Raw genomic sequence first — 24788 nt, 5'->3', positions numbered from 1 at the left:
TGACGCAGGAAGTACATCCTCTGCTGGGCCTTCTTTATGAAGGTGCCAGTGTTGGGGTCCCACTTCAGGTCCTTTTGAAATGGCTGAATATCTCTCTGCTGTCAGAGATGTCAAGCTGAGGTAACTTATTACCAAGTACAGACTCGGTGACCGCAATTGAAAAAGGGATAAAAAGTCCTGGTTACCAAGAGAATATAGAGTCTGTGAGCACTGTACGACAGGAGAGCTGGAGACAGAGACACATTTTCTCCTGAAATGTGATAAATATAGAAGCATACAGTGGGGGAAAAAAGTATTTGACCCCTTGCTGATTTTGCAGGTTTGCCCACTTACAAAGAATGCAACGATCTATAATTTTAATCATATGTACATTCTAACAGTGAAAGACAGAATCCCAAAGAAAATTCCAGAAAATCACATCATATGAATTTATTAAAATTGATAACCATCTGATGAGGAAAAACAAGTATATGACCCCCTACCAAACAGCAAGTATTCTGGCTCCTACAAGCCAGTTAGTCTTTCTTTAAGACACAGCCCCAATCCCAACCAATTATCTACATCAAATACACCTGCCTCACCTTGTTACCTGTATAAAAGACACCTGTCAACACCCAAACAACCAGCATCCAACATCACCACCATGGGCAAGACCAAAGAGCTTTCAAGTATTTGACCCCCTGGACAAACAGCATGTTAATATTTTGTAGAAAAGCCATTATTGGCCAGCACAGATGTCAAACGGTTTTTATAGTTGGTGACAAGGTTTGTGCACATTTCGGCAGGGATGTTGGCCCACTCCTCCCTGCAGACAGCCTCCAAATCATTCAGGTTCCGAGGTTGTCGCCTGGCAACTCGAATTTTAAGCTCCCTCCAAAGATTTTCAATTGGATTCAGGTCTGGAGACTGGCTAGGCCACTCCAGAACCTTGATGTGCTTCTTCTTCAGCCACTCTTTTGTTGCTTTGGCGGTGTGCTTAGGGTCGTTGTCGTGCTGAAACACCCATCCTCGACCCATCTTCAGCTCTCTCACTGAGGGAAGGAGATGTTGGTCCAGAATTCCACGATACATGGCCCCGTCCATCCTCCCCTCAATACGATGGAGTTGTCCCGTCCTCTTGGCTGAAAAGCACCCCCAAAGCATGATGTTGCCACCACCATGCTTGACGGTGGGGATGGTGTTCTTTGGGTTGTACTCGGTGTTCTTTGCCCTCCAAACACGACGAGTTGAGTTGAGGCCAAAAAGTTCTATTTTGGTCTCATCTGACCACATCACCTTCTTCCAGGCCTCTTCTGAGTCGTCCAGGTGGTGAATGGCGAACTTCATGCGGGCCTGTACATGTTTCTTCTTGAGCAGGGGGACCTTGCGTGCGCTGCAGGATTTCAATCCATGACGGCGTAGTGTGTTACCAACCGTTTCTTTGTAACTGTGGTCCCAGCTGCCTTCAGTTGATTCATCAGTTCCTGATAACTGCACCGACAGTTGGTCTTTTCTCTCCAAGTTGCTTTCCGATTCTCTTGTAGCCCATCCCAGCCTTGTGCAGATCAACAATCTTGTCCCTGATGTCCGTAGAAAGCTCTTTGGTCTTGCCCATGGTGGTGATGTTGGATGCTGGTTGTTTGGGTGTTGACAGGTGTCTTTTATACAGGTAACAAGGTGAGGCAGGTGTATTTGATGTAGATAATAGGTTGGGATTGGGGCTGTGTCTTAAAGAAAGACTAACTGGCTTGTAGGAGCCAGAATACTTGCTGTTTGGTAGGGGGTCATATACTTGTTTTTCCTCATCAGATGGTTATCAATTTTAATAAATTCATATGATGTGATTTTCTGGAATTTTCTTTGGGATTCTGTCTTTCACTGTTAGAATGTACATATGATTAAAATTGTAGATTGTTGCATTCTTTGTAAGTGGGCAAACCTGCAAAATCAGCAAGGGGTCAAATACTTTTTTCCCCCACTGTAAGAGAGCAATATCTATTAATATTGTATTTCAAAGAACTTTAAGATAACAATAAATTAAGAATAATCCTAGGAGAAGTGGGCAGCATGGTGGAGCAATTGAAAGCACTGTGGCCCCACAGCAAGAAGGTCAGGGGTTTGATCATTGGTCGTCCCAGGCCTTTCTTTCTGGATGCTCTCCCTGTGTCTGCGTAAGTTCTCTCTGGCTTCCTCCCACAGTCCAAGAGAGGTTAATTGGTGACTCTAAATTGTCCTTAGGTGTGAGTGTGAGTGAGTGTGCATGGTTGTTTGACTCTCACCCAGTGCCAGCTGGGATTGGCTCCAGCTCCCTTGCTGCCATGTAACATGAGGGACTCATGTTGTGACACAGGTGCATTCAGTGTTCTCTGCTAAATCTTGTTTGTTGTTTACTTTCTATCTGTATTTGTTATTTCTGTCGTTGTAACTTGTAATTGCTAAACTGAATCATGATTGCTTTTTGTTATATTCAAAATGTAAACTCCAAACCACTTTGGCAACATTGTATATCCTAAACATTCATGCCAGTAAATTGAATTGAATTGACTTGATATCATGTGTAGTAAGTGATGTGATGTGACGCAGTGTTCCTCTGTGCTAACTGCCTCCTGGTTGTGTGTGTTCCAGTTCATCACAGCAGGAGTGGTTGCTATCGTCTTGGACAAACACTGCACCATGAAGATTGTAAGTCTATAGACAACACATACACACAAGTGCAGCTATACAGTACATGCATAGTTGTATACAAACAAAGGCTTTCACAGTCCCACAGTTTTAAGATGAAAAATCATATATGTTTGCTTTGTTATAACAAACAAAAAACAGAGCATGTTTTTAAGCAGCTGCTGGCTAATAGTAGGCATCAGTATCAGTCCAGTAGTCACTGCTACAGTACTTGTGCAGCTGCTGCTCATATTGCTACTACTACTTTTCTGACCATTTTAATGTTTTCAATGTGTGTGTTTTTTCAGCTGCAGGTGTGTTTGATGGTGAGCATAGTTTCCACTATGCTGTCAGTGGTGGCTGTGATCATCTACTCTGTGGACATGGACATGAATCCTGAAGTGGCCTGCGTCAAGTCACTGCATGGCAACTGTAGCGAGACACACTACGCCACGGTTGGTATCAGCTACCTTTCATATCACCATGCTGTTGTGTAAAAAATGCTTAAAACCTAAACTACTTAAAGGTCCTATGTGTAGTTTTCAGTGTAGTGATGGGATTTATGGCTCTTTGAAGGGAGCCGGATGACATGGCTCCGTTTCTTTCCGAGAGTCGGCTCTTTTTTCCCCAAATACTGTAGCTCTTCATTTAGTACTACTCCTGTTGGTCATTACCTAAGTTACTGTTATTTGTTGCAAGAAATAAATATGCAAGCTTCTTCATCTGCAATACATTGAAACATTCTGTCATATTGATGGTTAAAAAGTGGGATATGTCAAGAATAACATAAATAACCCTACTAATGAAAATTAAAAAAGTATTGTTAATAAATAATACACAACTCTATAGAGACACAAAGTGTAATTTGATCATTGTCATGCTTTCTGAATGATGGGAGGCACTCTATGGATAGTGAATGATGGGAGCAGACAGGAGTCGGCTCCCATCATTTCATTCATAAAGAGCTCATAGAGCTGACTGGTTTGCAACCAACATATCACTTTTTCAGTGACCTCTAGAGGTGAGGTTTGAGATTACAACCACTACCTTTCCAAGCGTGTACTTGTGTGCGTGTACTTGTGCGCATGTTCATGAACGAGACAGCATCACACACACAAAAGCCATTCCTGATACATCAGTGTCGTGTATCTTTCATCAGAGAGGCTCAGCAATGTCAGCATAGCTAAATCTGCCCCACTGATACTGCTGTGAGCTGGCATTAGGAGGGGCATGACTGTATATCTGTATGTTGCTGTGTTGTACTCACTGTGAAAAGAAATCTTCCACTAGGACAATAAATCTAAGTGCTGACTCACATCATCCTCTTGCATACTTCCTCAACTTTAGGCGATAGGAAGCAAATGAAGCAGTTAACATAAACTATGTGCCTATATGCCAATGCAGAGAAGCTAAGACAGGAGAAATATGGGCTGTGTTCGAAACAGAAGGCCTTGATACCGTAATAGACAGCTCCCTCAGAAGGCATCACTTTCAAGTGAAGGCAGCTCTGTTTACAATAGTTTCGAACAGCCTTCTAGGGCAGCACTTACAGCAGCATGTGACGTCAGCACGCCATCTTGCAGCCTTAGCATCAGCTAACTAGCTACTGAAAAGCAAAACAGCAAACAGACGTCTCAGAAATCATACTGAACAAACGTGGTTGGTTTCAGTCACGGGCTAATATTATAGTTCAGTGTTTAGTTCTTGCTAGATTGTCAAAAATCGAAGCCAGAAAACTACTAAATACGTATATTTGTGTACAAATTCAGCTTGTTTGTCCGCCATCTTGACCAGTTTTGGAAAGCTCTGGCGGCGCTTCTTTATGGGTAATAGACAGCATCAAGTCACCATCGATGCTGCCTTCAAAACTGGCCGTTACTGGGGCAGCTTGAAGGCATCTCAGGAGACAGGAAGAGATCGTCTCGGGTTACGTATGTAACCCTGGTTCCCCGAGAAGGGGAACGAGACACTGCGTCCGTTACGACACTATGGGAACGCCTCTAGGCGTAGCAGGTCTGAACGTGAATGAAATCACTCCAATCCTATTGGCTTGTTGCTAGAACGGTAAGGTGTGACGGAATAACCGGAGGAGTATAAAGCACACCTGTACACACTCATCATTAGCTTAAACTTTGAAGCAGGCGCTTCAGGCGGGGAGAGAGAACCAGGGGGACCAGGGTTACTCGAACTGCGTCGGTTACGACACTATGCCCCAGTGTGCAATAAAGTGGCACGACTAAGAGGAGAGTGCACGAGTGCCAGATGCCGAAGGAAGGTCAAGACTGTAAAACCGAATCAATGTGTGCGGAGTGGCCCAGCCAACTGCTAAACAAACATCCTGCAAAGAGGCCCCGGAAAGGAGGGCTCGAGAGGCTGCTATGCCTCTGGTAGAATGAGCCCTCACAGCCTCAGGTGAAGGCAAACCGCGCACATGATAGGCCAGGGAAATAGTCTGAACAACCCAGTTGCTAATAGTATGTTTGGATGCAGGGAGCCCAGCCCTGGGGGACCCAAAACACACTAGCAGCTGGTCAGCCTTCCTCCAACGGGAGGACCTCAGAGTGTAAATACTCAGTGCTCTGACAGAGCAGAGCAGATGAAGTCTCCCGTCCTTTGCCGTCACATGAGGTGGAGGATGAATGCCTGCAGCACTGTGGACCCTGCCGCACAAGAAGGCACTTTAGGGATGTATCCTGGACGAGGGAGCAGGATAGCCCTAATATTCCCCGGGGCAAACTCCAGGCTTGTGGGGAAACCGAAAGCGCTTGGAGATCCCCCACCCTCCTCAGAGAGGTGATAGCAAGGAAAAGGCCATCTTGAGGGTCAAGTGATTAGCCTCAGCTGACTCCAGGGGTTCGAAGGGGGCCTCAGCCCACGCCCCAAGAACCACCGCCAGATCCCAAGTGGGAACCTTGGACCGAGTCGCAGGTCTCATCCTCCGGGCACCACGGAGGATCCGTGTGGATGGGGCCCTGGAGCTGAGGAGGGTCTCGACTGCTCCGGCTGTTGGACCCGCCTCCAGGTACTGTGCCCCCTCAGGCGCCAGACTCACAGTCACCATATGGCGGGGCAAGGGTGAAGAACCCGGCCCTGCGCCTGGGACAGCAGGTCTCTCCTCAGAGGGACCCGCCACGGCGGCCGTCCAGGAGCGATCATGATGTCCGAGAACCACACCCGGGTTGGCCAGAACGGGCTACGAGCAGTAGATCCGACATTGTCGGACCCGCTCCAGAAACCCCGGGAGCAGAGCGACTGGGGGAAAAGCGTACAGACGTAGCCTCGGCCACGAATGTACCATGGCGTCCAGACCCAACGGGGCTGGAGGAACGAGAGAAAACCATAGTGGGCAGTGCGTAGTCTCTTGAGACGCAAACAGATCCACGTCTATGGGGCCGAACTCTTTGCATAAGAGCTCCACCACTTCGGGTGAAGTCTCCATTCCCCGGGCCTCAGCCCCTTCCTCGACAGCAGGTCTGCTCCCTGATTCTGCGTCCCCGGGAGATACATCGCCCTGAGCGATAGTAACCTCTGCTGGGACCACAGGAGGATCTGACGCGCCAGTCTGTACAGAGGGCGCGAGCGCAGACCGCCCTGGTGATTCAGATAGGCCACCACCGCTGTGTTGTCGGAACGAACCGGGACGGTGGCCTTGGAGATCGGGCAGGAAACTCCTTTGAGCCTGGAACACCGCCAACATCTCGAGACAGTTGATATGCCACTCGGATTGATGCACCTGCCAGGATCCCCTTGCAAAGCGGCCGTCCATGACCGCCCCCCAGCCCGTAAGGGAGGCGTTGAAATAACCAGCCGGTGACAAGACCCTCCCAGCACGGGCCCCTGGGACAGGAACCAAGTTTCCTTCCAAACTGATAGGGAACAAAGACACTTGCACGTAACCCAAATCAGACGGAGAGGATTTCCCCTTGGGGAAAAACCCTTGGTCCTTAGCCACCACTGCAGGGGTCTCATGTGCAGCAGTCCAGATGGTATTATGCTGGACGCAGCCGCCAGGAGACCCAACACTCGTTGAAAGTGTTTATAGTGATGGCGTGGCCTAACTTCACCCCTTTCACAGCAGCCAATATGGTGTCGACACGTGCCGGAGACAATTGTGCCCGCATCGAATCCCATACTACCCCTAGGAACGTAGTCCGTTGGGTGGGCGCCAGCACACTCTTCTTTGCGTTGAGCCTCAGCCCTAAACGCCGCAGATGAGCCAGAACGACATCTCGATGCCGAACCGCCAACTCTCGAGACTGGGCTAGGATGAGCCAGTCGTCGAGGTAGTTGAAATTCGGACGCCCTGGAGCCTCAGCGGGGCCAGTGCTGCATCCATACACTTGGTGAATGTGCGAGGGGAAAGTGCCAGGCCGAATGGAAGAACCCGATACTGGTAAGCCACACCACAACCTCAAACTTTCTGTGAGAAGGACGGATGGAGACGTGGAAATAGGCGTCCTTTAGATCTATCGTGACGAACCATTCCTCGGATTGGATGTGCGTCACGATGGCGGGGATGATGAGCATCTTGAACCTGAATCTCCTCAGAGACCGGTTAGAACCCGCAGATCCAAAATAGGGCGCAGCCCTCCGTCCTTCTTGGGGACTATGAAGTACCGGCTGTAGAACCGGCGTCTCTGTCTGGGGGGAGACACGTTCCACGGCCCCTTTCCTCAGCAGAGTACAAACTTCCTGTCCCAACACCGGACCTTGCTCCGGGCGGACCACAGTCCAAACCACCCCGTTGAATTTTGGAGGGCGGGTTTTGAACTGTAGTCAAACCCATGCGGGAGGGGAGAAAGACTCCCCTACCCCGGTCTTCCCTGAGCTCCGTCGGGACTGGATGACGGTCCTCAGATCGCGTCTCTCAGAAGGCTGAGGGTGAGAGCGCCGTCTCGCTGCCCCAGCTCCTCGGGGGGCCCCCGAGAAGCGACACTCTGCTTCCTCTCCTCTCCGTAGGAGCTCGTAGAGGGAAGGGACCTATGCCTGGCAGCCTCAGCTGCCTTGGGTCCAGACCGGCAGGGAGGTACTGGCGGAACGCTTCGCCCTGCGTCTAACGCTCCGTGGTTCTGCGAAGCTCGCCAGATCTTCCTCAGAGGGACCCCCTCTGAACCATCTCCTGTAGCAGGTCAGCTTGGTAGGCTTGAAGCACCGCCATGGTGTGCAAGCTCGCACCTGCCTGGCCCGCTACCATGTACGCCTTCCCCACGAGCGTAGATGTGGTGTGACACGGCTTGGAGGGTAACGCCGGCTTCTCCAGGGAGGACACAAGTCGAGGGGAGAGATAGCTCGCAAGCGCATCCTCCACCTGAGGCATCCTCTCATAACCACGGTCCCTAACCCCCATCACATTACTGTAATTCAGTGATAGGGATGTGGAACGCCGTGTAGAGAAGGATCTGACACATGATTACTCAGTTCATCATGTAAATCAGGAAAGAATGGCAGAGACCGGCGTGGAGGTGGCGTGTGGTGCTTAAGAAACCTTTCATCAAGCTTACCACTACCCTGTGGTGTCTGCTCCTCCTGTGGCCAGTTGTGTTGAGCTTAGCCACGGCTCTAGTCACCACCTCCAGCAGCACGTCATAGTCGGGCGCCGCCAGATGACGCCGCCCCGACACCCGGAAGTCATCGTCCACTACGCTGAGCACGTCCGCCTCCTCGGAGTCGGATTGCTGCAGCGTCTCCGGATCCAAACGCGAGCGGGAGAAGCCGAGAACGGGCTCCCGAACGAGGAAAGGAAGCGTCGGAGCCAGCAGATGAAGGTCGGGAAAAAGCCTCAGCCGTCCCGAAATCTCTGACGTCGCTGTGAACCCCATGAGTGAGCTGCCGGGCCCGCACCACGGGAAAACACATCCGGCCATCCTCGGAAAAGAGAGAGCCATGCTGTACCTCAGTACCCGCATGGAAAGGGCTTCGCAACAGGCGCAGGCAGCCCCCTCGAGAGCTGCCCGGGCGTGCTCCATCCCCAAACATGAGACAAATCTAATGAGAATCTCCATCCGTGATGTACCGAGGGCAAGAAAAAAAACACACCTTCTGTACATCTGGTTGCCGGACATGCTGGTAGACTTCTTCTTCAGGTAAGACACACTGCTTGTAAGACTGGAGCTTTCTTCAAACAACATACAGAGCGCCTGCTGAATAGAAAAAAGCTAATGATGAGTGTGTACAGGTGTGCTTTATACTCCTCCGGTTATTCCGTCACACCTTACCGTTCTTGCAACAAGCCAATAGGATTGGAGTGATTTCATTCACATTCAGACCTGGTACGCCTAGAAGCGTTCCCATAGTGTCGTAACCGACGCAGTTGAGTTCCCTCGAAGGGGAACCTTCGAGCCATTTCGAACAGCACTCGATGCCTCACTGTTATGTTAGACACCTTCTGAGACAGTAGTTCAGCCCGTTTCGAACACAGCCATGATCTTGTTTCCTGGTTCCTGTCAGAACACGTGCTGCAGCATTCCTAATCAGCTGAAGAGTCTTAATGGAATTTCTGAGCAGCCTGATAATAAGGAATTGCAGTAATCCAGCCTAGAAGTAATAAATGCATGGACTAGTTTTTCTGCATAATTTTTAGACAGGATGTTCCTGACTTTCGCAATATTACATAGGTGAAAAAAGGCAGTCTTTGAAATTTGCTTAATGTAAGAGTTAAATAACATGTCCTGATCAAAGATAACTCCAAGATTCCTCACAGTGGTGCTGGAGGCCAGGGCGATGCCATCCCAGGAAACTATATCTTTAGATAATGCATCACAGAGGTGCCTGGGCCCCAGACCAATAACTTCAGTTTAACATTAGAAAATTACAAGTTTTAACATCCTGAAGACATATTTGAAGTTTAGCTAACTAATGAGTTTCATCTGGCTTGATCGATAGATATAACTGAGTATCATCTGCATAACAATGAAAGTTTATGGAGTGTTTCCTGATAATATTGCCTAAAGGAAGCATATATAAGTAAAGAGGATTGGTCCGAGGACAGATCCTTGAGGAACTCCATGACTAACTTTGGCATGCATGGAGGATTCATTGTTAACATCAATCTGATAAATAGGACTTAAACCAGCTTAGAGCAAACTCCCTGATAACTGCAAGTCTGCTGAAACTTTTAAATTAAGACGGAAGACTTTTCTTTTTACCACTGCCTTTAATTAAATAAAATTTAAAGCCGTAGATTGGTAACTTTCACTGCACTGTAACCGGCTGTTTTCTTTTTTGTTGTTTTTAGATTTTCAGTGAACACTATTTACACTGTGAGAAACGAATAGGTAATTGAGTGAAAACATGAAGAGAGTGAGATTGAACAGAGTGAAGAAGTGGTTTTAAATCTCGCGCCTGAGTGATTTGCAGAACCCTCTGTCCACCTGTAAACGCACAAGTGGGTCCAGAGTATAACTGGATCAAAGCTGCTGCGGACAGACATGTCCTGGTTTCTCTGTAGTGTCCGAGGGTTTCTGGGGTCTCCAGCTGATAAGTTGGGTTTGCTGTGCGAAGCCTCAGACATAACCAAACACAGTGGACCCAAATGCTATTGCTATGGACCGAGTACAGACTAGTTAGAGAGAGTAGATACTTCTGTTTATTCTCTTTTCAAAGACAAATAATAATTGTAACTCAATTATTTGCTCAACCCCTCAGCCAGTTTTTATTTTCTATTTAACTCTTTTAACTCTGAATGTACACTGTACTGTAGCTCACAGCAAAGTCATGGGTTCAAACCCCGGTCACCCTGGCCTTTCTATGTGGAGTTTGCATGTTCTCCCTTGTCTGTGTGGGCTTCCTCCGGGTGCTCCACCATCAAAAACATGTTAGGTTTCTTCAGTCAGTGCATTGACCAGACACTGACATAAAATCTAGAGTTGGTCCCCGGGCATTGTCTGTTAAACTTTATCCAGTATTTTAAACTAGACTTACATTACATTGGTATTCTGAATACTCAGATTTAAAGTTTTGCACAAAGTGACACTTCAAATTTCATTTTGAATGTTTGGATGGTGCTGACCAATCAGAAATGCTACTATGAGTTGTGTGTGTGAGAAAATGAAAATAAAAAGAAGCAGCAGTGTTGCAAAACAGAGTCACGTTGTGGCGTATGTATTTCTTCCTCTAGGGAAGTGGAATATTTGTTTCACAGTTTGAGCATGACGTTAAGCAAAATGTATCCATACAAATGATTTTAAATATTTTAAAAAGACTAGTTGTTTAAGAAAGGGATTAGATTGGTATCAGTATCGGCAGATACTTAAAGTTGCGGTATTGGTATCGGTAAGGTGGTATCGAGCCATCCCTAAAATCCAGTGTGCAGGAGTACAGAGCTTAGCAATTAAACATGCCACAAAAACCTGTCCAGCAACTTAAATAGAAAGGTTTCCCAATTACAATCTTTGAACATATTGTCCATTTGGCTGGATTCTTCACCATAAAGATTCCAACTTATCCATGTAATTGTTCTTCTTCTTATTAATTTATTAGGTTTGATGTAAGACTTTTTCATGCCCAAGTATAGTGAATTATAGTGTTGAATTACTGTATGTAAAGTGGACAGGCACACCTGCCTGCTACCTTGACAGTTTGAAGTTACAGTAAGTGTATGCCTGAAAGTGGCTGAAAACACTGAAAGAATTTTCCAGACATTTCCAAAGACCCCTGTCCACAGAGAAAATGTATGTGGCTTATTGGATATCACAGTCTTTATTTATTTCAACATACATCCAAAAACTTGAAGTTAACATTAAAGTCCAACATTTTCCAACATTCACCACTTTTTCAAGCAGTGCATGATAACTGCTAAGTGTGCTAGGAAACTGATGTAAAGTGAAACGTTTCTACAGCCTAGAACAGCACTTACTTTTATGAAAATCTGTGTCATTGTGCTAAGTAATTTCCTGCCCTGTGTTGCAACATTTTCAAGGATAATCATGGGGGTATGGTAACATGTTTTATTTGAATAAAAGTGTTTAAGTCAAGGAAATCAACTTGACTTGTAAAATAAAAGTATAAAAAACTTCCTTGAGTCCAGTGTAGATTTCAGTCAGCTACCACAACTCATTACGGTCTGAGCAAAACTGTGTGGAGTGTGTGGTTTTGTGCTTTATCTGTAAATTAAATAAAATGTACCTCACTGGAAACCACTGTGAGAGACATGTACATGTAACTGGGGACTAGATAAATTTAAAAAATACATACTTCCACCTCTCTGACAGCACTCCCAGCTATTGGAAGAGTGTGCCTGCTGTTATACCTAATGCATTTGTTTGTTTGTTTGACTGTGAGTAATGTGTCCTTTAAAACAGAGGCTGAGCAGAGGAGTGAAGTCGTCCCTCCTTCTCTTCACCCTGGCCCAGGCAGCCATCTCTGCCATTCTCTGCTTCCTTCTCTTCAGGCAGAGACGCAGCTTCGGACAGTATACTGTAAGATTCTAACACTTTCTCCTAATTAGCAAAGACTGGATTCATCTTCTCAAAGTGCATTAAATGCTGTAAGACAAGTGCTGATATGTTGGCCTTGTATTACTAGGAAAACTGGTTAATCAGTGTGGTAAATTTAGTAGAGATTTCTTGCTGTATTCAGTTGCTCCACATGTTGTTTGTATTCATATTTTTACATGGTGTGACACAGGAGCGGATTTTCAGGAATAATCCCGGTCCATTTGAGGCCGAACCGGCCAGTGTTCAAGAGTTTTTATTTTTCAGTTTCTTATGTTCAACTTAAAACGAGCCGCGACCATGCTGGCCAGCTGCAGTGAAAGCTGTCTGTGTCTATCAGACTAAGGCAAACTACTTTCAGTTACTTTCATTATTGCTGAAATCTGATTGGCTCAATATAAGCATTTATGTATAGCCATATAGGCATTATTATATATTTATGTATATTGTAGTGCTGGGCAGCTATTAAAATTTTTATTCACAAGATTTTCTGTGATTAATCACATAGTTATGTGCTAAATTGAATAATGAATTCTAAAGTAGTGTATTGTGCATTTTTAATTTCAGTATACTGCTATCTACACAAAAGTGCAGTAACGTGTTTTTTTTTTTTTTAAACAAATGCTTTTTATCAGCAGTATTCCCTTTACACAGTAAATCTCAACTTAAACGTTAATGTACTCAAATCAAATATTAAACCAAAGCTATTTGCCACTGCCAGGGCATTACCTTTTATCTAGCTTGTTAAAACAAGTTAGAGTCCAGAGCCACAATCAGAACATCATAACAAACACCTTCTGAGCAACAGGGTAACAGATATAAATCTGTTTTTTTGTTTGTTTTTTTCTGAAAAGGTATCAACAGAAACATTTTTCTTTTATCGGGGAGTAGCGGAAACACTCTATGTTCAGTAGCATGTGTCTTTGTAAGAGAGACTGATCCTCGCTGTTTGTGAGTTTCCAGAATCTATTACTGTTTAATATATAGTTATGAGGACATCAGCAGGAGGGGATTGACATGGCAGAGAAAAACAAGATGCAAAAGTAGATGTAGACCTATCAGGTAAACTTATAACTTACAATTTTAACTTAAGTTAAATAGGCTACGGCTGTGTAGTGCACAGAAGCCGTACACTGCTCTATTTTATGAGATTGCATTGTAGTTTTTGATTATATTATATATATTTAGCACTCTGACTGACTCAGGCTTGCCTGACCTGGTCTTGTTCAGTGCAGTGAATGTAAATGCCCTGTACTTTTATAGCGCCTTTCTAGTCTTTTCGACCACTCAGAGCACTTTTACACTACATCTGCATTCACCATTCACACACATTTATTCACTGAGCCTAAGTGCTCAAACAGAAACTAACATTCACACACATTCATACACTGGCGGAGTAATTATTATTACTGTATATGTCAGCCATGATCAGAAGGAAGCAGATTACAGAGTAAAATTGGTTGCTTGATGAGCAAGGGAGGAGAGGAAGTATCACATTATAATAATTTCACAGTAAGATAATTTGAGAGTGAAGTCACATGAAATAATACCATATAATATCAAAGTTCACCACAGTCACCAGTCAGTGCTCAATACAAAGCCCACAAGTCAACCACCTATGAATGGGTCCTTCTCTCAGTTCAAATCTCCAGTGTCCATATCTCAACCAAAACCTCCTTTTCTGGATCCCAGCAAACTATTCAGTTTGAGTTTAAATACAAAAATTGCCTAAAAAATTGCATAAGTGTTACATTATGGAGGATTCCTGGGAAACAGTTCAGTGAGTCACATGATAACAGTTCAGTTAAGACATCAAATGACTTGGACAGTAACGTGTTACTCAATAACGTGTTACTGTAATTTCACTGGCAAGGACCACGCCACAACAATATGTCATTTAAAGGTTTAATGAATGTTCTGAATGTACAGATAAATAAATGGATGTAGAGGGGAATGGTGGTGGAGAAAGGATGCCATCTGGATGCTGATCTGGGAGGCTGCATGATGAGCGGGCAGCTGAGACTCAGAGTGGGGGTTCTGTCTCGGTAGAGGTTTCGCCCGAGTGATTTATTGACCTTCAAAAAGAGTCGGATTATATTGCGCTAATTCGTGTGTGGGCTTGATGGAGATCGTTGAGATTGTCGTGAATGTATGAATGTTAGGTCTGGGATGACCAATGGCCGAGGATCTTAATGGTTTGGTCGGAGATGCCTGATCTGGCTGCTGTGGAAGCGGCGCCGATGCGTAATAAATGGCTTGAATAATGTTTGGGTGATATGCCTGAAATGCAGAGGATTCTGTTCAGGTGTTTCTAGAACCAGAATCGAGTGGCCGTTTCTCCTGTTTTGGTGAGGAAAAGTGGGTGTTGTGGTGATGCCTTGGCTTTATACCTGGGATGTTTTCGGATAGTGGCTCGTAGGGGCTGAGATAGGAGCTGAGGCAGAAGGGAGAATGTAGATGGGGAAGGAAACTCCTAGCTGATCCGTTTTACTTCTTCAGAGTGTGAATATGAGAGAGTTGGAGGTGTGAATAGTGATGTCTGATAGACAGGGATACGGGAAGGATTATTGGTGGATGACGTAGGGGCGAATTCTGAACACCTCAGGAAGCCGAAGAAAGCCAGCAAAAACATGGATTCTAGAGTCGAGTTCCCAGTATGTGCCCTGGTTGAATTGCTGGATTCGGCTGGCTGCCTGATTATCAAAATGCATGTGGTATCTGTAGAAACCTTCCCCCCAAACCGTAAAGCCATGTCTAACACGATGGAGAGATAATCGTCCAACTGCTTCCTCTGAGCGGGGAAGGCTAATCAGATGGTGTCGCGGAAGAAAGAAATGGCTAGATCAAATTCTGTTAGAGTTAATTCCCTAGCTCTGGAGGGTGAAAGGTAAGGGAGCTGGTCTGCAGGTTAGTCTGCATTTCCCTGGGCTGACTAGTGTCGATTATGGATGGTTGGAGGAGCTGGGCTAAGTCTATGTAATTACCGGCGAGAATCTGCTGGCGTAATGCGGGGGAGATGGGTGAAGGTCAATGGATTGTTGGCTGGCTGAGTGGCTGGTGCTGCTGTGGCTAGGGAGAAGTTGTTAACACAAGCAAATACATTCGGGTGTTGGGGAAGGGAGGGGGTGGGGATGGGGGGTGTTAAGAACAGGCCAGTTGGAAAAGATGTAGGAAGCTCAGGATCACCGCTTTTTATGTCTGGTGAGGCCCTTTGAGTTGCTGTGCCGGGCTCCTGAATTGCTGCTTCGACTGTTTGGAAAGAGGGAGGAGCAGAAGCCGTATTGCTGTAAGCAGCTGAAGGAAGGGTAGAGAAAGGGATGATGGGATGAAAGGATGTGTGTGCACGGGAGGAGAGTGCAGCCTGCGGGCACAGGGATGAAAAGAAGGCCGAGATTGCCTGAGACATGGCAAAAATAGAGGGAGCAGGCACATGGGGAAATACAACCTGATCCCCACCAGGGGGAGCTGGAGATGAGTGCCGTCAAGGCCCTGTGACGTGCGTAACGCCGCTGGCCATGGCCGACTGTGGCGGGCAGCCCGGAAGCACTGGAGGCACGGTGGATGGTATTGCCGGAGGGTTGATGGAGGCTTTGTAGAGATGGAACAACGTTGTTTTATTGTCGTTACGGTGGAAGGATATGCCTTTCCCTCTGAGGAACCGTTGAAGGCGAGCAACGGTCCAATCTCGAATGTCGGGCTCAGTTTGTGGATGATAAGATGGTCGTGTTGCGGAGGAGGGCGCTGCGCCATGTAGAGTAGCCAGCGTTTGAATGATGAATGCTGGCTGCTGCCGAGGAGAGGTTTGCTGCCAACTCCCCCGTCTGTGCCTGCGACAACCTCAAATTCTTGATCTTGCTGGCTGATGGGATAAGGCCTGAGAGCTGCGGGGAGTGGAGGATATTTCTTCGGAGGAGATAGGATCCTGAGCGACACCGTGGTGCTCACCTCGGATCGCAAGCAGCTCCCCCGAGATGCTTGGCTGGTGTCTGACTGCTGTGGTGTAACTGGGACATAGCCAGTTTGGAACAGGTCATCTTACAGGCCGTCATCTGACTCGGGTGAGTAGATTTAGAGTTCCGGGTCCATGATTGCAATCGTTTACTCTCTTGCATCGAGCAAACAGAGACAGAGGAGGCCGGTTGAATAGCTCGGGTGTAGATATATTTGTCAGCTGATTAGAGGTGTGGTTTTAGGCGTTGCCCTGCTCCTGGACCTAAGTTAACCAATTAACTTCATATAATTACTTTTCCCATTTTTCCAAAACAGTAATAATATTACAGTTACTACTGAATTACTGTGTTGCCAGAACGGCTCTTGTTTTGTTGTCCTTGTTTTGTTGCACTTGAATGTGCGACTGTGCAGCAGGTCAGGAGCAGTTCAATCCGAAAAGCCGGACCATATGTTGTTCAAGTCACCGCTTTAGCCAAAAAGCTAAAGGAAGAATGGAGAATGAGGGAGAAAGGCGTTCTTTCCACAGCTGGAAGTATTGCCATTATTGTGTCACAGACACAAAGAACATTGTCGTCCGATGTAAAGTTTGTTTGACTAGCAAAAAGCTTTCAATTACGAACGATTCTATATCCAATTTACTGAAGCATCTGCTAAAGCAGCAAAGTAGAGGCAGTGGTGGTGATGCATGCACTCATCAGGAGAGAGTGGCATTAAGCAACGCTTGATGTTTTGTAAAAAAAACAAACAAAAAAAACAACAATCTTATAAATGCATGTGCAAACAGTAGGCCAAAAGTCGGGAAAGAGTTGCTTGATTTTTTTATTTCAGAGAGTGGCGTGTAAAAAAAATACATACTCCTTGGTGTCCTTATGAATATGTTATTAGTTAAATAGTCGGGAGAGATTGGCTTTGCTTTTTATTTTGTTAAATAGGCCAACTGTATAGGCTATACATAACCTAAAACCATAAAATTCAAAATGGACGACTTCCTGTTGGGTTTAGGGTATCACTCCAAGAGGCTTTTTGGTATGTCTGGACATGATACATGTGCCACAGAAATTTCATACATGTAGGTAAACGTGCCACGGGGGCTGCTTCGTTAAAGGTCATTTCTTTTTGCCAGCAGGTGGCGCTATGACCATGGTTGAATGTTGGCATGTACATGTGTTCAGGGCGGGACTCTTAAACGTGTAAAATTTTGTACAGATCTGAGCATGTACAGTAAAGTTACAAAAACTTCCAGTGTCATTGCGAAGCGTAGAACTTCACCGTCACGCCACTGCCAAGGCATTAAGTGAAAATTTACTAATTTTGCAACCTCGCCTCATTAATCTCATTAATGTGTAAAGGGTTTCCTGGACAGTTTTGAAGTTCATATGTCCAACCCAAGCGAGAAGCTTCCGGTCTACAATATGAAGCCGATGCGGAAGACCCTGAAACCTGCGTTCTATTGAAAATCCAGCAGGGGGCGACTCTTCTGGTTGCAAAAAGAAGTCCGGCTCCATTAGAAATAATTGGAAAATGACCCTACTTCTCAGCTGAGTAATTACCCCAGTAAACACTTTACTGATGAGTTTACGGTCTCAGTTGCTAGTTTCAGATTCGATAGGGACCTCACACGTTTCGTCGATAGAGACCTCACACGTTTCGTGCACGGCCCTAAAAATAATCCCTTCAGTTTCAATAGGGAGCTCGCACGGTTTGTGCTCGGGCCCTAAATAAGCAGCGATTTGTGGGTTCAAACCTTTTTTCGCATTAACAACATCAAAATAACTTCACACACGTGGTTAGATATTGTTATGAAACAAATCCTGCAAATAGAGAATGATGAATAAATAAATAAATAATAAGTGGTAACCAGTAACAGGTGGGTGATTAGATGCAGAGTTGCTGGATTATTGCACAGGAATTGTTCCAGACACTGTGAGTTAGAGTCAGCTGTTCATCAGAGTGATGGCTTGTGGGAAGAAACTGTTCCTGAGTCAGTTGGTTTTGGCGTACAGTGCTCTGTAGCCCCTACCAGAGGGGAGAAGCTGGAACAGATTGTGTCCGGGGCGAGATGGATCTGCAGTAATGTTTCCTGCTCATTTCCTGACTCTGGAAAAAAGTCCTGAATGGAGGGCAGGTTGGCACCAAAGATCTTTTCTGCAGTCCCGACTGTCCGTTGTAGACTGCTCCTGTCCTTTTGATGGCATCGCCCTGGCGGAGGGAGAGAAGCCGCCCAGGCGCCTCCTTCTCCTGCACCTCCAAAGGAGGAGTAGGAGGAGAGGCCGTGAGGCTGGCCCTTGCTGACCACCGCGTACCTGGAGAGAGCGCAGTCGCGGAGCGGCCTAGCGATGTAACACACTTCTGCCTCTTCAGAATGGAAACTTGCTGGCTGGCTCTCAAACACCAGGGCACACTGTACCAGGAAGCCATTGCACGTGCCTAAAGCACCAGAGAATTTGTCTGGGTGGGAGACTGGCGATTTGGGGGGGAACGGAACACCGGCGGGGGGGCACAGGCTTAAGTCAGCGGCCAGGGACTGAGGCGGAGATTGAGAGGGGGACCAGGGCTGCGTGAGGAGGGGATCAGTGAAGCGCGCACCGAGGCGCTGCACCTCTTCAGTGAGGAAGCCAAGCGCGCCCGACACAAACTGGAGATGAGCCGCGTGTCGGTCGAGCATGGCTCCCTCAGAGGCCACAGCGCGAAGGACTTCTTGGGGTATAGGGCCAGTGGAAGGGGGTGGGGAGGGGGAGCGTGCTGGGTCCATGATGGCTTGATCGTTCTGTTGTGAGACGGGACAGAAAGGACCCAAACGCAACGCTCAGAGGGAAGGAGGTTTATTGAGGGTTTACGGAGGGGGCTAGGGAAGTGGTGAGGGAGGAGAGGTGGACGCGTGGGCACGGAGGACCGAGGAGCAGGCGAGGCGCAGGTGGTGAGGCGAGGAGCGGGGGGAGCCGGGAGGGCGCCTTGGAGGAAGCCCGAGAGGAGAGGACCGGAGGATGAGCCCAGCAGACAGGACGGAGGACAAGGGTGACTGAACCTGGGAGGAAAGCAGACAAAGAGACAGGGTTAGTGACAGAAGCGACAAAGCACAGGGGAATTGAGAGGAATCAAAAACATGAGAGCCTGAACGCAGAGGTGGCACCGGGTATGGAGCAATGATGATCAAGCGAGGATGGTGTGGAGAACCGGGGTTGAAATACAGGCAGGCATGAGGTTGATTACTGGCAGGTGTGGCAGGCTGACGAGGTGGCTGATGAGGTGCAGGTGCAGGTAGTTGGCTGGGTTCAGGAGCGGAGGGAGAGAGGATGAGAACACAGGCAGAGCAAAACAATGGGAGAAATAAAACGAAAAAAAGAAAACCAGGACACTCAACTCCTGAAATGGAGGAGCAGAGAAGTATGTTGCGACTCTGCTTCCTGGTCTCAACTCTGGATTGTCATGGATTTGGTCCACTAATAAACTTGGCCAGATTTCTAGAAATGAGAGCTGCTCCTTCCCAAGTGGGATGGATGCCATCAGAATCAGTCCGGGTCTTCCACAGAAAGTCTGCCAATGATCTACAAAGCCCACATTGTTTGCTGGACACCACCTCGACAACCAGCGGCGGAATGACGACATGTGGCTAAACACTGGTCAGATTTGGCAGGGGTCCAGAGAAAACTACGGTCTCCGACATTGTTTTTGCATATGTACACACTGACTCAACATTAATCTCAGTGACCTCCGATTGGCCGGGAGTCATTACCGCCGACGTGAATAACAATCTTACTGTATTTACGTTTATCCTTGAATTTACTGGTTCCCAGCCCACTCAGGCTTGGACCCCTAACTTGTACCCCTAATTATGAGCAATATACTGACAACTGTATGATATGAGAAGAAGAGTAAGATAGATATCCAAAGTGCTGACATGAATACTGATGCTCTCTTTCTGTTTTTTACAGTCTCTCACCGAAGCGGCTCCCACAGCACTCATACCACCCGACCTGAACTGATCAATAATTGGACCAGTAGTCACTGAGATGATGGATCACTTCTCATCATGTGGTATTCAGATTGAATTTGTCTGTCTGCTTGTATCTAGGCCTATGACTTATCCACTGTGCTTCCTGATACAGTCCCCTCCAAAAGGAACGGTATGGCAAATTCCATTGTTTTTATTGTTCACTGAAGACATTTTAAGATCAAAAGATGAGTATGAGACAAGAGTTCAGAATTTCGGCTTTTATTTCCTGGTATTCACATCTAGATGTGTTAAACAACTCAGAACATACCACCCTTTGTTTGAACCCACCCATTTTTCAAGCGAGCAAAACTATTGGAACATGTGACTGACAGATGTTTCTTGTTGCCCAGGTGTTGCCTTTTAGGTTGATTGTCCAAACATTAAATATCCATCCACATCACCAAACTATTGCATTCTTCATTTGTGATGCTATTCATGTGATGCATGACTAGTCTAGGTTTTCATCCTTGGTTCAAAACTATAAAGACTGCATTTCCTGTTAAAGAGGCTAAACCAACATGAAGACCAGAGAGCTGTCTACGGGAGAAAAGCAAGCCACTGTTAAGCTGAGAAAAGAAGGAAATCGACCAGAGCCGTTGGACAAACATTGGGCATAGCAAGCACAACAATTTGGAATGTCCTGAAAAAGAAAGAAACTACTGGTGTACTGAGCAACAGACAGCCAAGGAAAACAACAGTAGTTAATGACTTTGATGATATTGTTAGAGCTGTGAAGAAAACCCCCAAAACATCAGGAAGTGACATCAGCAACGACCTCCACAGTGCAGGGGTGAAGGTATCACAATCCACTGTTGGAAGAAAACTCAGAGAGCAGAAATATAGAGGCCACACCACAAGATGCAAACCACTCATCAGCAGGAAGAATCGGAAGGCCAGATTGAAAGAAGTACAGAGATGAGGCGCGAAAGTTCTGGAACACAATCTTATGGACTGATGAGACCAAGATTAATCTCTAGCAAAGTGATGGAAAGGCCAAAGTGTGGAGAAAGAAAGGAACTGCTTATGATCCGAAGCATACAAGCTCATCTGTGAAGCATGGTGGCGGTAATGTCGTGTCTTGGGCGTGCATGGCTGCTTCTGGAACAGGCTCATTAATATTTATTGATGATGTAACCGATGATGGTAGCAGCAGAATGAATTCAGAAGTGGACAGAAACATTTTGTCTGGTAATTTACGGAGAAATGCATTGAAACTAATGGGGAGGAAGTTTATCATGCAGCAGTACAATGAGCCAAAGCACACTGCCAACAAAACAAAAGACTTCATCAGGGGGGAAAAGTGGAAGGTTTTAGACTGGCCAAGTCAATCAGCTGACCTTAACCCAATAGAGCATGCATTTCACCTCCTTAAGAGGAGACTGAGTGGAGAAACACCCCGAAACAAACAAGAAGTGAAAGAAGCTGCGGTAAAAGCCTGGAATAGCATCACAAATGAAGAATGCAACAGTTTGGTGATGTCGATGGGTCGCAGGCTTGAGGCAGTTATTGTAAACAAGGTTTATGCCACCAAATATTAAACGTTATTTACTTCAAGATTATTTGTTCCATTACTTTTGCTCACCTAAGAATGCTGTGGTCTAATACAAACGGTGGTATGTCCTAAGTTGTTTAACATCTACATGTGAATACCAGGAAATGAGAGCTGAAATTCTGAACCCAAATGTCTTCAGTGAACAACTAAAACTAAGGAATTTGACTTACCGTTCCAATACTTTTGGAGGGACTGTATGTCACCAGCTGAGGAGCATTTGCTTTCAAATAGTTTTAATGAATGTCTGTCAATACCTGAATAATCGATTATTGGTACATACAGATAATACCTTTTAAACACTGGTAAAATGGTTAAAATATGACACATTAATGGATTGGAAAGATAGAGCAAAGAAATTCTGATACATGAATAGATAAAGAGATTGTTTTCTGCTGTGGTAAAACCATCATAACACACTTTTGTGGTCATGTGACAATTTATCCTGATAATGGTAGCAAACTGTCTGTGTGGTACAGGACACAAAGCACAGCCATGTGTGCAGGAAGTGGTGGGCATTTTTGTGCCTGCAGGCTCATAGTGCACTGGGGTCACAGCTGGAGATCAGGAAGAACCTCTCACATACACAAAATAACTGAGTGCATAAGTATTCTCTTTTATAACACACCTAAACCATCACCATATAAAAAGTACATTAAAAGCTGCGCCAAGATGACCGTGTAATGGAGCTGTGAGAAGTGTTTTTAGGTTAGGTACAACGTCTGGTTAAGCCAACTTCCTCACAAAAACTTTGTCAAGTAGCCAGGGTTAGGGTTCACTGGTCATCACTGTTGAAAAAACTCCTTGGTTTTGCTGACGTTGAGCAGTAGGTTGGACTCGGTGCACCACTCTGAAAGACTGTCGTTTTCCACCCAACATGTAGTCTTATCGATGATGGTGGTGTCGTCTGCAAACTTCACAGCAGATTTCTCTCCATGTCGGGAGATGTAGTCGTGGATGTACAGCGTGAACAGGATGGGGCTGAGCACGCAGCCCTGGGGAGCTCCGATGAACTGTCTGAGATCTGTTTGTGAGGAAGAACAGTATCCAGTTGCAGAGTGTGGTTTGCTGATTGTGTTGAATGCTGATCTGATAAACAACTTTTTTGGCGCTGATAGAGCCTTCACCTCTCCATTCATCCAGGCTTTCTGGTTGGAGAATGATTTTGTCATCTTAGTGATGAACCAAGTCAGAGCCCAGACCTCCATTTAGCTCCATGTGCCCACACAGATACAGAGCCCTCTGATGTCTCATGTTTTCATGGTGTTATTGCAGATGTCTTTTCTCTCAGTTTTGGAACAGATGTGTGTATGACACAAAGTATACATTATCATGTGCACTGTTATTTTCTAGACAGTTTATACAATGTTATAAAAGATATATCTATCCATTGTGTACTTAGTATTTTATATAGCAGTGTTTATTTTATACAAACAAATTATGTACATATAGGAATTAAACTCGTGGTCCACTGAGATCCATTTTGTGACAGAAGAAGCATTGTATAATAAAACAGTTGAAGGAGTGGGCTGTTGGTAAAAGAGACCTTCAAATACCCACAGAGTAACACGCTATAAAGAGGTAGCACGGCGTTCCATTATTTTCCTGTGGACTTAGCATGCTAGCATTAGCATGATAGGGTTAGCCTTACAGCTGAAGGGAAAACTGATTAAAAACTTAAGTTAGCGAACTCACATCACAGCAGGACTCACACAGGACAGGTTGGATATTATATAGCGCGACCCCCCCCCCCCTCCCACACACACACACACACACACACACACACACACACATACACAATTTAACTTGCCTTCAATCCATAGACTGTACAGAAAAAGCTTCAATCCCAGAATTTGGAAAAGATTTCTGGATTGAGAAAGAATAAAATAAACTTACTTTTTGTCTCTTCAGCTTCTTCTTTTTCTTCTTCTTCTGAAGTATTGTCAGCGATTGACAAACAACGAATTGGCGCATTACCGCCACCAACTGGTATGGAGTGTGAATTGAATGATTAGTACTTATATCATTTACATAAATAAATGTAACAAAATAAAGTCATATCCTTTTTTGAACCAACTGCCTTCTTTCTTCCTGATTTGCCCACAGTAGTCACAACAGCCCGAGTTATGTTTGCCTATTTTAAATTATGTTCTATTAAGTCCAGCACAATGTCCAAATCTAAGTCAATTTAATGTACGATTAACCCCTGAAAATCCCACTTTTCATGCAGTGAGTCCAAATACCAACAGGAAAACAACAGAACACGCCACATGACTGCTCTTCTTTATTAATCCTATCAACACCACATGTTTCAGAGCATTACAGAATATTGGAAACATCTAGATAACAGTTCATGTATGTTTCAAGTAGTCCTCTGCAAAAAACTCATCAAAATACAGTGAAATTAAGCTTTTGTGTACTCGATTGTACTTTCCCTTGTAAATTACTTTCTCTTGCTAAATTGAATGCTAATGGAAGACATGAGCTGAGTTGACACTAGAACTTTTTTTGCGAGGGTGGTGAGGGAGTTTGAAGTAGCGATCAGACAGAGCGTGTTTTTGCAGTGAGAGGTGTCTTTTTCAGATGTTTTCTATTGGCAGTAAGTGATTTGCGAGCTGCTAATGAGCCCTGGGCGCCCTTAGAATCAGAATCAGAATCAGTTTTATTCACTAGGTATGTGTACACATACAAGGAATTTTACTTTGGATTGTACAATGCTCACGATGTGCATACTCATACAATAATAATACAATAACACAATAATAAAGTCATACACAGGCTACACTAGTGTGCACTAGTGTACAAGTATCACTTAGTGGTACTTGAGATTTCGGTAAGTTGTTTTCATTTATTTAAACTTTAGTTCTAGTTAACTGGTAGCATACAGTTCATGGTCGGTGTTAAGCTAACATTTAGCTAGTTACAAAGTAAAGTCTCACATCACCTGTCAGATTTTTAGGCTGTTACATAAGCTGTAGCCTGGGCCTAAACCCAAAACATAGCACTGACGACTGATGACCTAATTAGGATGAGGAGTGATCTGATCCAAATTCCCAAAATTTTATGTAACAATTCCTTGAAAAGGAAAAAAGAAATAGATCTCCTTGCTTATTCATAACAACGATAAAATAATTTTAGGCTACAATTGGTATTGGTATCAAGGGTACTGGTTTTGGTATTGGTATCGCAAAATTGTAAACAATACCAACCCTAGCTGTACTGC

At 45.4% G+C, this 24788-nt stretch overlaps 1 protein-coding gene across 4 annotated transcripts in view; it reads left to right on the top strand.

Annotated features, from left to right (window-relative positions):
* The window catches only part of LOC119914264 (membrane-spanning 4-domains subfamily A member 12-like), a 38964-nt gene extending 15330 nt beyond the window's left edge, over positions 1-23634 (top strand). For 2 of the 4 annotated variants that reach the window (XM_038733476.1, XM_038733460.1), the window contains 4 exons: positions 2605-2661; positions 2949-3095; positions 11940-12056; positions 19955-20184. In XM_038733476.1, the coding sequence (XP_038589404.1) occupies positions 2605-2661; positions 2949-3095; positions 11940-12056; positions 19955-20005 (372 nt within the window). In that variant the 3' untranslated portion in view covers positions 20006-20184. Of the gene's footprint in view, positions 1-2604; positions 2662-2948; positions 3096-11939; positions 12057-19954; positions 20185-20366; positions 20388-23476 lie in introns of those variants that run through there. The other 2 variants (XR_005446750.1, XR_005446749.1) reach the window with 2 other exon arrangements.
* The last annotated feature ends 1154 nt before the right edge of the window (positions 23635-24788 follow it).

Source organism: Micropterus salmoides, unplaced genomic scaffold (assembly GCF_014851395.1).
Source record: "Micropterus salmoides isolate LMB-PRFRI ecotype aquatic unplaced genomic scaffold, ASM1485139v1 Ms_hic_scaffold_1, whole genome shotgun sequence".
NCBI lineage: Eukaryota > Metazoa > Chordata > Actinopteri > Centrarchiformes > Centrarchidae > Micropterus > Micropterus salmoides.
This window is presented reverse-complemented; position numbering and strand designations above follow the sequence as displayed.